This window comes from Podarcis tiliguerta (genome assembly GCF_965153285.1).
Source record: "Podarcis tiliguerta genome assembly, chromosome: 2".
Classification (NCBI taxonomy): Eukaryota; Metazoa; Chordata; class Lepidosauria; order Squamata; family Lacertidae; genus Podarcis; species Podarcis tiliguerta.
The window spans coordinates 87,120,117-87,134,610 of record NC_139535.1 but is presented as its reverse complement, the minus strand read 5'-3'; the positions used below and the strand labels follow the sequence as shown (position 1 = coordinate 87,134,610).

The 14,494-nt window shown below is 46.1% G+C and overlaps 1 protein-coding gene and 2 long non-coding RNA genes across 3 annotated transcripts in view; 2 read left to right on the top strand and 1 right to left on the bottom strand.

The window, feature by feature from the left end:
- LOC310672578 overlaps nt 1-14,494 on the top strand; it is a 194,691-nt gene that overhangs the window by 177,198 nt on the left and 2,999 nt on the right. The gene's annotated exons all lie outside the window — the stretch shown is intronic.
- On the top strand, nt 2,957-5,439 carry LOC310672569. The gene is made up of 3 exons (XR_014508658.1): nt 2,957-4,180; nt 4,403-4,938; nt 4,972-5,439. It is a non-coding gene; the product is annotated as an uncharacterized lncRNA (long non-coding RNA).
- The window catches only part of ST6GALNAC2 (ST6 N-acetylgalactosaminide alpha-2,6-sialyltransferase 2), a 35,634-nt gene continuing 26,704 nt past the window's right edge, over nt 5,565-14,494 (bottom strand). Inside the window, exons 5-10 of the mRNA XM_083429932.1 lie at nt 12,315-12,480; nt 11,994-12,132; nt 11,686-11,789; nt 9,787-9,870; nt 7,931-8,030; nt 5,565-7,270 (exon numbers count right to left, since the gene is read on the bottom strand). Of these exons, the coding sequence (XP_083286058.1) occupies nt 7,103-7,270; nt 7,931-8,030; nt 9,787-9,870; nt 11,686-11,789; nt 11,994-12,132; nt 12,315-12,480 (761 nt within the window). The 3' untranslated portion in view covers nt 5,565-7,102. The remainder of the gene's footprint in view (nt 7,271-7,930; nt 8,031-9,786; nt 9,871-11,685; nt 11,790-11,993; nt 12,133-12,314; nt 12,481-14,494) is intronic.

Below are 14,494 nucleotides of genomic sequence, written 5' to 3'. Positions count from 1 at the left end.
GTTGGCAACAGTTTGCCATATTGATGCTGTTAATGGGCAACAGGAGGACCCCATACACCTTGTGTAGCCTCCCAACTGGGAGGTATCTTGCAGACAGGGTGCAGTGTGTCCCTGAAATACGCATGGGAGCATAGGAAGCTGCCCTTTGCTGAGTCAGACCATTGGTATTGTGGCTCTCGGATGAAGGCATCTCAAGTCCTTCCTGGAGAGGGAAGGGGTTGAACCCTGGACCTTCTGCCTGCAAGGCTCTGCCACTGAGCCCCAGCCCAGCCTGTCATAAGCATTGTGTATCTTGCTGGTTTGTTGCTGTCAGAGCCTGCTTTTATTTGACTGAACACAACGGTCAGATGCACCTGTCAAGAAATTATTTGGATTTCAACATGGAACAAGAGAAACCTAAATCGGGATGGTGTGTTTTGCCATGAAGCATAACCAGCACCATGCTTTGCTGCTGTTCCTTGATTGTAAAGAGGGAGGGTAGTTGGCAAAAGAACTTGGGCTTCGGCCGCGTGCTAGTCATGCAGTTTCCTTTATTCGCATGAAAGATAAATGTTAGTCACGTAACCATAAGGGCTACTGGTTTCCTCCGATCTAGAACTGCTTTCCTATGATGGGCCAATTTCTACATTTAAAAAGACCTCAATTTTGGAAACCACGGAAGGTTCAGTAAACAAGCTTATGATCAGTCAACTGCTTCCAAGCGCTGTGATCCTGTGTGTACAGTTTCTTGGGAGTAAGCGCTGTTGAAGACAGAGGGACTTGCTTCGAAGTCAGGGTGTACAAGGTTGCACTGCTCATTGGGATGCAGTCAGGTTCCCTACAGTATGAAGGAAACATTCAGAGACTCCTTAGCACTGCCAAAGGATCAGTTTGGGACTTAACGACCCATTACAAAATCCACAAAACATGTCCCCCCCAAATCAGTTCTCTGATGGAAAAAAGTTCTGACTTCCTATTGTGGTGGAATTGGACCACACTCTTCAGCATCCATTTGAAGAGTTGCTTTGATGTGACAGCACTATGATGGGCTGGGGTCCCACCTGCATTTTGTAAGGTAACACTTAAATTTGGTACAGGTATATTTGTTGACTTCAGCTGACCAAAGCTGTCCTGTGGTATTCGCTTGCATTTCCAGCTTTGGCTGAAAGCCTGGATTTGTGTCTTGCCTGAGTCACCTCTCCTGTCACCTGTGTACAAAGTCTGCACAGGTAGGGGTTTTTCCTCTTCCTTAATGGTTACTTTTGACATTTCCCCTCAGGTATTTCTTCCTTCTCGATCTTCCATTTCATCTGTGTTTATACATGCCCACTCTCAACTTTCACCTTAAGAGTTGCATTGCATGTTATATTTTGTTTGGTGTACACAAAAACATGCTGCAAAAGCATACTTAAAAGCAGCACATGAATGCCTCTGGAAAGGGTGCTGCAAAGCTGGCTGTGGCTCCATGTATACCTTTTCAATGGCAAGTGTGGGCTTGCCGTCCTAACCTGTTCAAGAGGCCCTTCAACTCTTAGCAAGACTTTTTGGGTCTTGCTAACTGGGCTAGTTCCAATGTAAACTCTTGAAGTATTACTTCATATTAGGAGTACAGCCCTATTAAATAAATCTTAGGTGGTTGAAGGTAGGAAACTGAATGTACAAGTTACATTGCAAGGCTAACCAACTATTGAATTTAATAGGGCTTACTCCCAGATATGGCGCTGTGGTCTAAACCACAGAGCCTAGGGCTTGCCGATCAGAAGGTTGGCGGTTTGAATCCCTGCGACGGGGTGAGCTCCCGTTGCTCGGTCCCTGCTCCTGCCAACCTAGCAATTCGAAAGCACGTCAAAGTGCAAGTAGATAAATAGGTACCGCTCCAGCGGGAAGGTAAACGGCGTTTCCGTGCGCTGCTCTGGTTTGCCAGAAATGGCTTAGTCATGCTGGCCACATGACCCGAAAGCTGTCTGCAGACAAATGCCAGCTCCCTCGGCAAATAAAGTGAGATGAGCCCCAGAGTCGGTCACGACTGGACCTAATGGTCAGGGGTCCCTTTTCCTTTTTACTCCCAGATAAGTGGGGTTAATCAGATTTTCAGCAATAGTTCTGAAGATTTGTTTTGTTTTTGGAACATTGGTAACTTACTACCTTTTTAAAAAAAATAAATAAATCACACACCATTGCCTTAGTTAACCAGAGGCACCAATTTCACTTATTAATTTAATGAATCGGCTCAATGTTGGAAATCCTGCTTCACATACCAGCTGATCTATAGGGACACAGTGTGCAGCATTAGCTGGAGTTTTAGTTTGCGGTGCTGCACCTAATATGATTCCATAAAGCAGAGGAAGTGGAAATGGGAGCAAGCCTCTTGGAGAAAAACCATGCTGCCTATGCTGCTGATCCTGTTGATAACTGCTGCTACTTCTACTCAGCACTTCACATCCCATCATATATGTAAAGTATTGGGGCATTTTACATACATCTATCTCTGGAATCCTTACAACAAGCGTATAAGTGAGCTCAGTTGCATCGCAGGGGAGTGACTTCCCTTTGGCAAATGCTTTGTCCATAACAGAAGCAAGATTTGAACCTGGAAATTTCTGGTCACTTATCAGCTGCTGTTATGCCCTCACAAGTGCATGAGGGCCTCTCTAAGACCTTTGAGGAGAGTATTTGCTGCACAGTTGAGTTACTCTGTCAAAAGCACTGGGGTGTTTATCTGTGTTTTCATGGAATTTCATGGAACAGGTGGCATGTCATCATGACGCCTCTTCTGCAGAGGCTGCCACTCATTCCTCAAACAACACACGGTTAAAAACAGTTTGTTCTCTCCTCCCATCCCCACCAATCCTCTTTGCACCAGCTTGGTCCTGCTTTTTACGCAACCAGCACTGCTTGCTCTGCTTCTCCCCCTACAGCTATGTCCCCCCACCTCACGCCCACATGACAAAAGGAAGACACAAAGGAGAAAAGATCATTCAACATTTATGCAATTATACAAAGTGGGAAAATGTTTCGGATTACATTCCACCTTCCCCCCATTGTGCGCCTGCAACTCTCCGTCTGTCACTAGCTGCTGTAACTTTCCCCGCAGAACAAAACTGACCCGATGCTGATCTCTTGGTTGCTATTTACACTTAATTATCTTACAAACACCAGTGGGAGGTCTGCAAGGTTAACTGGTGTCAATAAGCCCGCTTTCTTTGCTTCTTGGTTGCTAATTGTGGCTTAATTAGCTGGAGAGGGAATCTTACCCCATTGTGCCAGAGGAACGCGAAGTCAAAGGGTCAAGGTGCCCCCATTCTCCACGGGCTGCACCCTCAATTGCTGCCTCTGGTGTCCCTGGCCTGCCAGCTCTAAGCAAGGCCACAGACCAAGCTGGCAAATGTCAGCATGAGAACAGCAGGTCGTCCTACACAAATGTTGCAGATGTCTGAAAACTCAGTGGTGTGCTGCTGGTGTGTTGCCCGTTGCCTGAATGTGACTTGTCATCAACAAGAAGGGATATGTATTGAAAAAGCAAGGAAATTCAAGTTTTCACTTACAAAATTCATCTGGAGGTGTCGGCATTCCCATGAGACAAGATTTGAGCATTCCCTGTTAACACATGTTTACCAAAGGCGAGTGTGCGGCTCTGTCTATGAAATTAATGGAACACCTTAGAACATGGGTAGGCAAACTAAGGCCCGGGGGCTGGATCAGGCCCAATCGCCTTCTAAATCCGGCCCACGGATGGTCTGGGAATCAGCATGTTTTTACATGAGTAGAATGTGTCCTTTTATTTAAAATGCATCTCTAGGTTATTTGTGGGGCATAGGAATTCGTTCTTCTTTTTCAAAATGTAGTCCAGCCCCCCACAAGGTCTGAGGGACAGTAGACCAGCCCCCTGCTGAAAAAGTTGGCTGACCCCTGCCTTAGAATCACTGTTGGCTTTTTACCATTTATCACACATCCTCTCGCTTTCATTCCAGGCCTCAAACCTGCCTTCTCTGATGGCATCAACAAATGGCCCAAGGAACTAAGCACACTATATTGTGAAATTTTGCTTTCATGTTACACGTTGCCATGACAGGTTCCTACGGAACACCATTTGAAGTGCAATGAGGCTGCATTCCCCTCTGCTGTTCTCATCGCCCAGTAGTTACTGATGGTCTTGGAGACCCTTGAGAAAAACAGCTAGGGAGGAACGGTTTCGTTTGAGGTGATGGAGTACGTAATTCGTTCCGGAGGTCTGTTCTTAACCTGAAACTGTTCTTAACCTGAAGCACCACTTTAGCTAATGGGGCCTCCTGCTGCCGCTGTGCTGCCGGAGCACGATTTCTGTTCTCATCCTGAAGCAAAGTTCTTAAGCTGAAGCACTATTTTTGGGTTAGCGGAGTCTGTAACCTGAAGCGTATGTAACCTGAAGCGTATGTAACCCGAGGTACCACTGTACAGTACTTTGAACAACACCTCTGGCCCCACTTTATATCTGTAACATCTGATTTGGCCCAAAATTGCCCTGGTGTGAAATCTCATGCCATACCAACACAGTAATCCTTAACAAATATGCTGGGCATCATGCTTTACAGCACAATTTCCCAAAATTGAGGTCTCCAGCTGTTTATGGACTACATTTCCCATCATCCCTGACAACTGGTCCTGCTAGCTGGGGATTGATGGGAGTTGTAGTCCAACCCATGCTGGAGACCCATGTTTGCAAAACCCTACATTACAGCAAGGGTGGCTAACCCAGAGCTCTTCACATGCTGCTGAACTTCAAGTCCCAACCCCTCTCCTGATGGAAGTTGTGGTTCAGCACCATGTGGCGGACCAAAAGGTTCCTGACACCTGATTTACAGGTTAGAAATTTAGCATTCCCTGTCTTGATCATCTGTCCTGCTCTTCACTTCCTGGACTCCACCAGCTTCATAGTGCAGGTAGGAGGTGCTCTTTTTGAATGCTCTCTTGCACAGTTTAGTTAGTTAGTTAGTTAGTTAGTTAGTTAGTTAGTTAGTTACTTGACTTGTATAAAAGCCTCCCTATCTGTAGAAAACTAGGGGGAACGGTTCTAAGACAGGCCTTTTTCCTTCTGAAAATGTGTTTCTTGCCAATGCTACTGTAAACGTGGCTCTGATGAATTTCAGAAGCCAAAGGTGGAGCATAATGGAAGCTCCTTGATAAGAAGTACGATTTATGCGAAAGTTAGCAATTAATGAATTATGCAATTTTAAAAAATTAATAAATTAGCAGACGTGACCCTATGCCAAAACAAATTAACAATATAATATTGTTCCTTAAGCTTCAAAGAAGGGGAAGAGCACTGGAGCAGAATACGCCCAGAACTTTCCCACCACCTGCAAAATTTTCTGAGCCAAGCTGCAGCCACAGAGAGGTTTTCTTTGACACTTTAATAGGGCCCAAACAACTTGCTTCAGGTCAGCAGTAAAATAAAAGACAGATTGTTGGTATTTATGCAGTGTTGCCGTTGGACCTGTTTTGTTATCTTTGCGGCTGGATTTTCCTTGATTGACAGCATTGCAATACTTCCCTGCTTGGACTTCTTCACCCCACTTAAGGAATTTTACACCACATGGACACAGAAATATCAATGGATTGTGGCTTTATTGAGAGGGTTATCTTGCCTCTTTCATCGTATGTGCACGCCTTCATATTTACATTTAAATGTGACATGTTAATAAGCAGTCTCTACTCTGTTAGACATTTTGCGTGTAGGGTTGCCTTAAACAGACGACTTTGCTGCCAGTCCCTGAGTTTACCCTGAGAGAAACCCAGCTTACAGAAACAGCCCCAAATGCACTGAATTGAACTTTTCTTGGCACAGCATTATTTATTTATTTTAACCGGAGAGTTAGACACGCACCTTTGCACCTTACCCACAGGGGAGGGACGACTCCATTATCAATGCTATAATTTCCCTGCTTATCCCTGCTTCCGCACAAAACCAGGGGGAACTCTTGTGAGGCAGCTAACTAAGCCAGTCCTGGCCCACTTGAAAGGGGTCCAAAAGTCAGAGCGGGTGCTCAGGAGTGTGGATGGTTGAGCTGTAGTGTTTCACTGCGATGGAGCTCTTCCTGTAAACACAAAAGTGCTGCCTGGCTCTTTTGTCCAGTGCTGACTGTGGGACAAGTTTACCAGTGACAGCTCTTCCCATCTCTTCAACTAGCAGAGGAGATATTTCTGCGTGATCCGTCCGGAACTTAAAATAAACAGCCAGACTGGAGGAGGAAATCTGGAAGCAGGCTTTAGGAAAGGGAGTTGGGCTGTGTCACTGAGGAAAAGAATGATTATCATAAAATAAGACACTGGTGAGTGGAGTGTGTATGCTCAGCGCCCACATGAAGAATGTAGCTGACAGCCTGAGCAGTGCAAGAACATGAATTTGTGTGAAAGGTGAAAGATCCAATCATTCTTGCCCGCAACAATTACTGCCTCTTAAAAAATCCCCTTGTAGGTTCCTATTTCACAGTACTGTCCATTAATGTGGGCCAATAACATTGCATGAGCTGAATGCTTCTTGTGTAGGGCTTTTTTTCTGAACAGGAGAGCTGTTCTGAGTGCCACGGGCTCCCATCGCGTTACGGAGCAAAGTTTTGTGGCTGCACCGAGGCCACGGCAAACACAAGCGTGCTCCAGCCCTTGTGCCCCATTTCACGACGAGTTTTGCCAGGCAGCTCCTAACAGGAAGAGGCGAAGACTTCAAGAGCGGCCATTTTGTTAGGTGGGGCCAATGTTCCAGGAAGACCAAGCTGCGTCTTGCCTCTGAGCAGAATGCCGGACGGAAACATCACCGGAAGTGTGAGAGACGCTTGCAGAGCTGGGACGGTTGCCACTTTGTCACAGCAGGATTGTGACTGTGCTGTTGCAGCTCCCAACTTTGCTGGAACTTTCCTTCTAGCATGGATTAGTACGGTGCAATTTGCTCTTTACCGTAGCCCATGGAGATGGTTTCTCCACAGGCTGGCTGGCTGATGCAGGACTTCCTTGGCACATTTGGAAGCTGCCGCTTTTCAGTTTTGTTGCTGACCTAAAATAGAGGAAGGGCTGCCCAGGATCCACCTGAAGGATGGAAATCAGGTGAAGCTACCCTCTCCCTTTCCATGCCCGTGCGCCCAAGCTGCCTTCACCGTTGATACAGCTTCATGATACCAGTCCGGTGCAAGCTCTTCCACAGCTCAGCTTCCAGCAGCATATCGTGGTTGGCATAGAAGACCAACGGCTTCTTCTCCTGCTCAAAGTAGTGGTCAGAGAATGCCCTGTAGTTGTCGGTGATGAAACCATAGGCACTGACCTGCGAGAGGGGAAGAAGCAGAGGAGGACGACGACTTAGGGATGGGCATGGACCTGAGGCCCAACCTCACAGGCTTTGTCTGACACCCCACCCTTGCCATGCACAGGGCCAAGCCACTTGAAATCTACTTCCGAGGGCCTCCTGGCGGTTCCCTCACCGCGAGAAGTGAGGTGACAGGGAGCCAAGCATAGGGTTTTCTCAGTAGTCGCTCTCCCATCAGATAGCAAGGAAATAAAGAACTACACAACTTCTGAAGGCAGCCCTGTATCAGGAAGTTTTAAATGTTTGGCATTTTATTATGTTTTTATATTCTGCTGGAAGAGTCACTGGGGCAAGCCAGTCAAATGAGCGGGGTATAAATAATAAAATTATTATTATTATTATTACTTGGCACCTAACGGTGTGCTTGCGCTTTCAGATGACCCGTGTAAGTTGCCCCTTTTCTCCACGCAGAGACAGAGAAGTTCTAGCTGCAGGTGGAACAAGCACATCTTGTTGGGAGGAAATTGATTATGTTCCCTGTTGGTGCTAGGTGTGTGAGAGTCATCTTCTCCCCTTTCCACACAGTGTGAAGTCACCGTCACAACTAGGCTTAGGTCTCCACCCCCTGATGCTGAGTTTATCAGCTGCTGGAAAAGTTAACGGTATAAAGACTGTTACCTGATCACAGGTATGAAGAGCTGTTAGAAGCATCAGGGCTCCAGTGCTGGGCATGTAGAGATGTCCATACTGACTGTTTATTATTTCTGACCTTAAAAACCTGTAAATAGAAGAGGAGCACAGGAGGGTGTTTATAGGTTATTAACAAAAGAAGAAGTTTTTAACCAATTGGCTGTGTCAGGTGCGAACAATGGGCCATATAAGAATCTGGCAATCAGAAAGATTTCAAACGTCCAGCCTGTTCTTCTCCCTGACATGCTAGCATTCCACATACAGGGAATTTTTGCCCATTGGTATTGGCTCTCATAGGGACACAGGTGGCGCTGTGGGTTAAACCACAGAGCCTAGAACTTGCCAATCAGAAGGTCGGTGGTTCGAATCCCTGCGACGGGGTGAGCTCCCGTTGCTTGGTCCCTGCTCCTGCCAATCTAGCAGTTCGAAAGCACGAAGTACAAGTAGATAAATAGGTACTGATCCGGCGGGAAGGTAAACGGCGTTTCTGTGCGCTGCTCTGGTTCGCCAGAAGCGGCTTAGTCATGACCCGGAAGCTGTACGCCGGCTCCCTCGGCCAATAAAGTGAGATGAGCGCCGCAACCCCAGAGTCGGCCACGACTGGACCTAATGGTCAGGGGTCCCTTTACCTTTACATTGGCTTTCATATGATACAAAATGGAATTAAAGGCAAGATTCCTGCACAAATCCCAAAAATTGTGTATCAGTCTTCCACCCAATTTACTCAGGTGACTCACGGTTCCCTCTGTCCCTTCCGCCAGCCAGAGATTCATACACCATCGACAAAGAAGGGCAGTCAGAATTCTACTACATATGTATGTACAAGTGCATAGCTGTCAACGTTTCCCTTTTTTAAAGGGAAAATTCCCTTATTCCGAATAGGATTCCTCACAAGAAAAGGGAAAAGTTGACAGCTATGGTACAAGTGTAGGGGAAGAGGACTGTTATTGTTATGATTATTTTACTATTAGGCTGTTTGCCAGTATGCTTTTTACTATGTTTTTATTATGTTTTTATCATTGATTTTGGTAATTTGTTTTTAATGTTGTACATCGCCCTGAGATCTTTTGAGATATATATTGAATGATGAAAACAAACAAACAAACAAATGGTCAGTGGTGGGGAATCTCTGACCTGCTGGCCTAGTTAGACCCGGCAGAGTCCTAATTTGGCCTAATTTCTCCAAAGCTACACCCACGCACATCAGCTGCTGGGCCAGTAAAGAAACGACTGCAAAGGAAATGGTTCAGGAGCCTTCGAGTGCACGCTCAATTGCTCCCTGATAAGTGGGGATTGTACCCATGTTTTTTTGTACCCACTTTGTACCCACTGATGGTGACTTCAAGCCAAGCTAGAATTAGCTACATTCCCGAGTTTCCAATCAGGATCTCTGGAATGGGGCCAATCCCTGCTGAAAGTGGGGCTTGCAGACAGCTCAGGATCTAGCCCACTGAGCTGAAAATGTTCCCACCCCGGATGTGTTTCATGTGATAATATGTGGGTTCCCCTCACTCCCACTGACATGATACAAGTAGTACATATATTGCCATTGAGTGGTGTCCAATTAAGTAATACTCAGAGTGGACCCACTGAAATCAATGTGCTTATGTCTATTGATTTCAGTGGACCTACTCTTAGCATGACTTAAGTTGGATATCACCCACTGAATATATTAAGGGTGGGAAAGCCATAGATCTCCAGATGTTGCTGGACTCCAGCACCCATCAACCCCAGTTCCCACATGGCCAGTGCACAAGGATAAAGGGAGTTGTACTCCACCAACAGTGGTCGTGTCCTGCTAAAAAACAGGCTTCGCTGTGGTGTTCTAAGTCTCAAAACATTACCTCTCTGTTAGGTAATGCACAAATTCAGGGTGCAGCAGCTTGAACTTTCCGGCAGGTGCCTCAGATCCAAAATATTGTTGTGGCCTGTGGAAATAGAGCAAATAAAAATAGTTTTGTTGCATGACAACAATTAGACAGCTCTGAACTGATCCTGTGGCTGGGGCATAAAAACAATACAGTACATAAAGCAGTAAAACTGTGCCATTTGTCAAGCGCCACGATAAAAATACTAAAAATGGATGGCGTAAAAATTAAATAACTCTCCAGAAATCTGGAACAGGAAATCCAAATGGGATTTGCAGAGGGAAATGGAACCCATCTGTACCTGCTGCTGGGTGAGGTCCAGGGATTTCTGGATGAGGTTCAGGGATTTCCTCCTTCCCACCTGCTGTCCAGAGGCTGAGCTACTGAAATGGTGCTGAAAACCTTCTATCTCCCTGCATGCCTCAAGGTTCCAGCCTACCAGTGTGGTGTAGTGGTTAAGAGCGGTAGACTCGTAATCTGGTGAACCGGATTCAATTCCCCGCTCCTCCACATGCAGCTGCTGGGTGACCTTGGGCCAGTCACACTTCTCTGAAGTCTCTCAGCCCCACTCACCTCACAGAGTGTTTGTTGTGGGGGAGGAAGGGAAAGGAGAATGTTAGCCGCTTTGAGACTCCTTCGGGTAGTGATAAAGCGGGATATCAAATCCAAACTCTTCTTCTTCTTCTACCCTATGCTTGCCCCTCTTAGATCACTAATGTATGGAGAATTCAGGGAATGTGGGTGGAATTGAGCTTGCAGTATTGCCAGTCAGAGCTTTTACAGCAATCAAGGGATATTTTGGTGAGAAACACAGAGAAGGAGAGAGAAATGAGAGAGAGGTCAGAGAATAATTGCAGGCAATTTTAGAAAAGGAACCAGAAAGGTAAAATAAAAGGTAAGCTCCAGCCACAGTCTTGCATCCTTGTTTGCACAAAGGAAGACCTCGTGCTTCTCGTTTGGACTCAAGCATCTCACCATGTGTCCTTGCACCCTAGATGCATGACTCTTACAAAGCATCGAAAGAGAAAGCATGAGATCAGTTGAGCTTCCTCCCAACAGTTTCCATAAAACTTTAAAAGATTCTTCAGTGCTTATGAGAAACTCTGCAAGACCAGTGTCACACCACTGACATGGAAGTTCAATCTTAGGACTTCCACATGACATGGAATACAATCTCATGATACAATAGCTCTGGTTGGGTGTTCTGGAAGTGAGGCTATGTTGCACCTCCCACTGTCATCTGCACATATTGTGCAAACATCTGAAAGGAGGGAGCTATCATGTGTCTACAGGCTTCCATGTGACCTAGAACCCCCTCCCCTCACACAATCAGGAACCATGAGCAACTGAGGTTCTACATCATGTAGAATCCTGTACCTACAACAACTCCCTCCCCACTTCAGACATTTGTGCTGGATGCAAAGATACCTAATTCAGTGCAGCCTTGCTTCCTGCTTGCAAATTCCCTTCAACCGTGAGTGGAATGCCTGAAAAAGAGGGCTGGCATCACTGAGGACTGAAGGACTGGAGGAAGCACATCGACAGTTGTAGAGACATGCGCTACAACTGCACTACAATCCCCAGAAGTGTGATTTTGTGAGAACAAGATAACACAATCATTTTTAGCAATGGGGTCTGGCTGCTTAAAAACCTATTTACTGCAGGGTTAGCTTGCCAGCCTGAAAGGTTGCTCTCTGAGCTGCCTCAGTAGGAACTGGAAGCACAGGGACATTAAGGCTGAACAGAAAGCAGAGTGCAAAGGGATGTCAACACTAAGAACTAACAGTGGCTGATGTTCCTAGCTGAATCTGCTCTGGATGTCTCCAGGAGGACTGAATGCAAGGACAGAGAAACAGACAAGGAGCACCTACTTACTCATCGCCCTTGTCATACCCGTCTGGGACCGGGGTGCCCAATATGGCGGATCTCAGCATGATATAATCTCGTAGATCTGAGGGGATGAAAATGTAGCGGATGTCCTGAAGCAAAAATAGGGGAGGAATGCAAAACACAGAATAGAAATTTAAGAATTGCACATGGCACCCACAACAAAATGTTGCTGTATGGGTTCCAGGGTGTCAGCCAGCCATATATAGACTCTTTTCCAGATACTCCATTCCTGGCTCATGGTTTTCCATTCCCACTCACCTTTGAAGAATAGATAAGATTATTGATGTACGTACCTTGCCCTGTGGTATCTGTGTGAAGCCATATTCTGCATAAGCAATGAGGGAATTCTTCATGGTGTTTACTGTGAAACCATAGAAGGAGATTTTCGTCCCAACATCTTCCTCGAAGCCTTTGATCACTGCCCCATTAAGCCTGTAAGGGGTATTTTCAGACATACATAGGTGTTAACCAGAAGAAACAACAGATTCAAGATTTTTTTTTTCGTTTGGCAAGCTCTCTGACAGGGGTTTTGGGGGAGCATTTTACACCTATACCCATCCGCAAATTGGATTTGGGTCCCTCCTTAAGAGGAAGGGATGCCGACCCCATTGTACCTGAAGACGAAGTCATGAGCATCTATCTCCTTGCCTTGACGAGAGCCGTTCAGAATCCCACCGTTCCCAACCACAGCACAGCGGCTGCAGCCATCCGGGAGCCCGGTCTTGCTGAAGAGCCTGCCGCTGGCAGAGTCATTGAGGAGCTGCACGGTGGACGCAATTGCTGCCAATCAGAACACATAGATGCACATCAGGAGGAGGGCGGTACCAAGCACAAAAGGCTGGTGGATGTGTTCCCTCTCTGCCACCCCAGTGATTGCTTGTGTCATTCTTTGCTGCCAACCACTTTGGGCAAAGTGGATACAGAAGGAACTATGAATCTCAGAAACTGACTAGTTCAAAACAAATGATACGAGCTAGTTTGTTTAGGGTGCACTACATCAGGGAATTGAACATGATGAGCTTCTGATCGGTTTGACTTCCACAGACCCGTGAAACATCCATGAATTGAATTTTGAAACAGCTTGATATACATAGTATGTTGAGGATGTCTTAACGTTATCTCCACCAAATAAAACAATGCTTACTTATTTCCCTAGCATAAAGCAGCTTTTGAGATGGGGGGTTCTTTTGTTCAAAATTGATGAGTAACAGTTCATGATGAATCAACTGAGAACTGCAGCAAGTTGATTAATGGCTTTGAGTCATTGTTTTGAATAACTCATTTTGTGGTAGCTCAAACTCCTGCAGATAATAGAGATGAAGCGTTTGTTTGAAGTGCCTTAGTTCCTTCTCTTTCCCCTTCTTCCAGATGGAGCTCCCCACTTTTTCCTCTCAGTGATACCGTCAGGGTAGGACTATATGGGCAGAAGGCACAGGGCCCCACTTAGCAGGAGAAGCCTTCAAATGCAGCAGAGTGGGTGTTCATTTTGAAGTAATACACACCACCATCTAAGGCAAGGCCACCATCTAAGGCATTTTTATGTGGGTTCCTCTCACTCCCATCTGTCCCACCAACATGAAACATGCAAGTAGGACATAAACTGGGTCTCACCCTAGAGCCCGGACACTGAGGTCCAGCTCTGAGAGCCTTCTGGTGGTTCCCTCACTGCGAGAAGCGAGGTTACAGGGAGCCAGGCAGAGGACCTTCTCGGTAGCGGCGCCCACCCTGTGGAATGCCCTCCCATCAGATGTCAAGGAAATAAACAACTTTTAAAAGACATCTGAAGGCAGCCCAGTTTAGGGAAGCTTATAATGTTTGATGTTCTGTCGTGTTTTTAATATTCTATTGGGAGCCGCCCAGAGTGGCTGGGGAAGCCTAGTCAGATGGGTGGGATAATAATAATAATAATAGTAATAATAATATACACAGAGTGGACCCACTGAACTAAATGAACTTAAGTTGACTGATTTTGGTGCGTCGGCTCTGAGCATGACTTAAATGGGATGACATCCATTGAACAGCTGCGACCCTCCAGATGTTGTTGCACTCCAACTCTCAATAGCCCCACCCAGAGTCCAAAATTGCTTAAATGCACTAAGGTTCCCCATGCTACCAGTTACAGAGTGGGGTGCAGGGAGCTGGGGAACCCCAAGAAAGGTCCTTTGCCAACGTGGCTTCTGTGCTGAACTCATCTCAAGGCAGAAGCTTTCACACTTCCAAAAACTCTCTGCAGCCAGTTTCCCCCCTACGCTGCTTCTTTGATTTGAAGCATGTCCCACATTCACTTTCAGTTAAGAGATTCAGGACATCAGGTGGCCAGGCAGACAGCGTGCCTGGCAAGAAAAGGAAGAGTGGGCAATGTGGTAGGAAGTGAGATAATGCCCAAAAGCCAATGGCCATGAGCAGCAGCGGCAGCAGCAGCGACAACAATGGAGTAGGTTGTGCCAAATGCTTTTGGTTCAAGTTAATCATCACAAAGACACTGGGACCTTTTATTCGGGCAAATGTCACAAGGCGTTGATACCAGCGTTTTCAAAGGCTTCCTCTCCCTTCAGATCTAAGTCTTTAAAGAGATGCCAGAGCCTGTGTGGAGCCCGCCGTCAAAATGACGACACTTGCAAACATTGGGACATTGATGAAAGTAGAACGTTGAAAATTCATTTGGGTTTGAGCAGCTGATAGATGAAGAAAGACTTGCTTTTCCTTTTCTTCTGCTACCTATTTTCCCATGTCCTTCAGTTATTGCTGATTCAGAGAAGGCACCTTTTTTATATAGGAAGCTCACTGAATACAC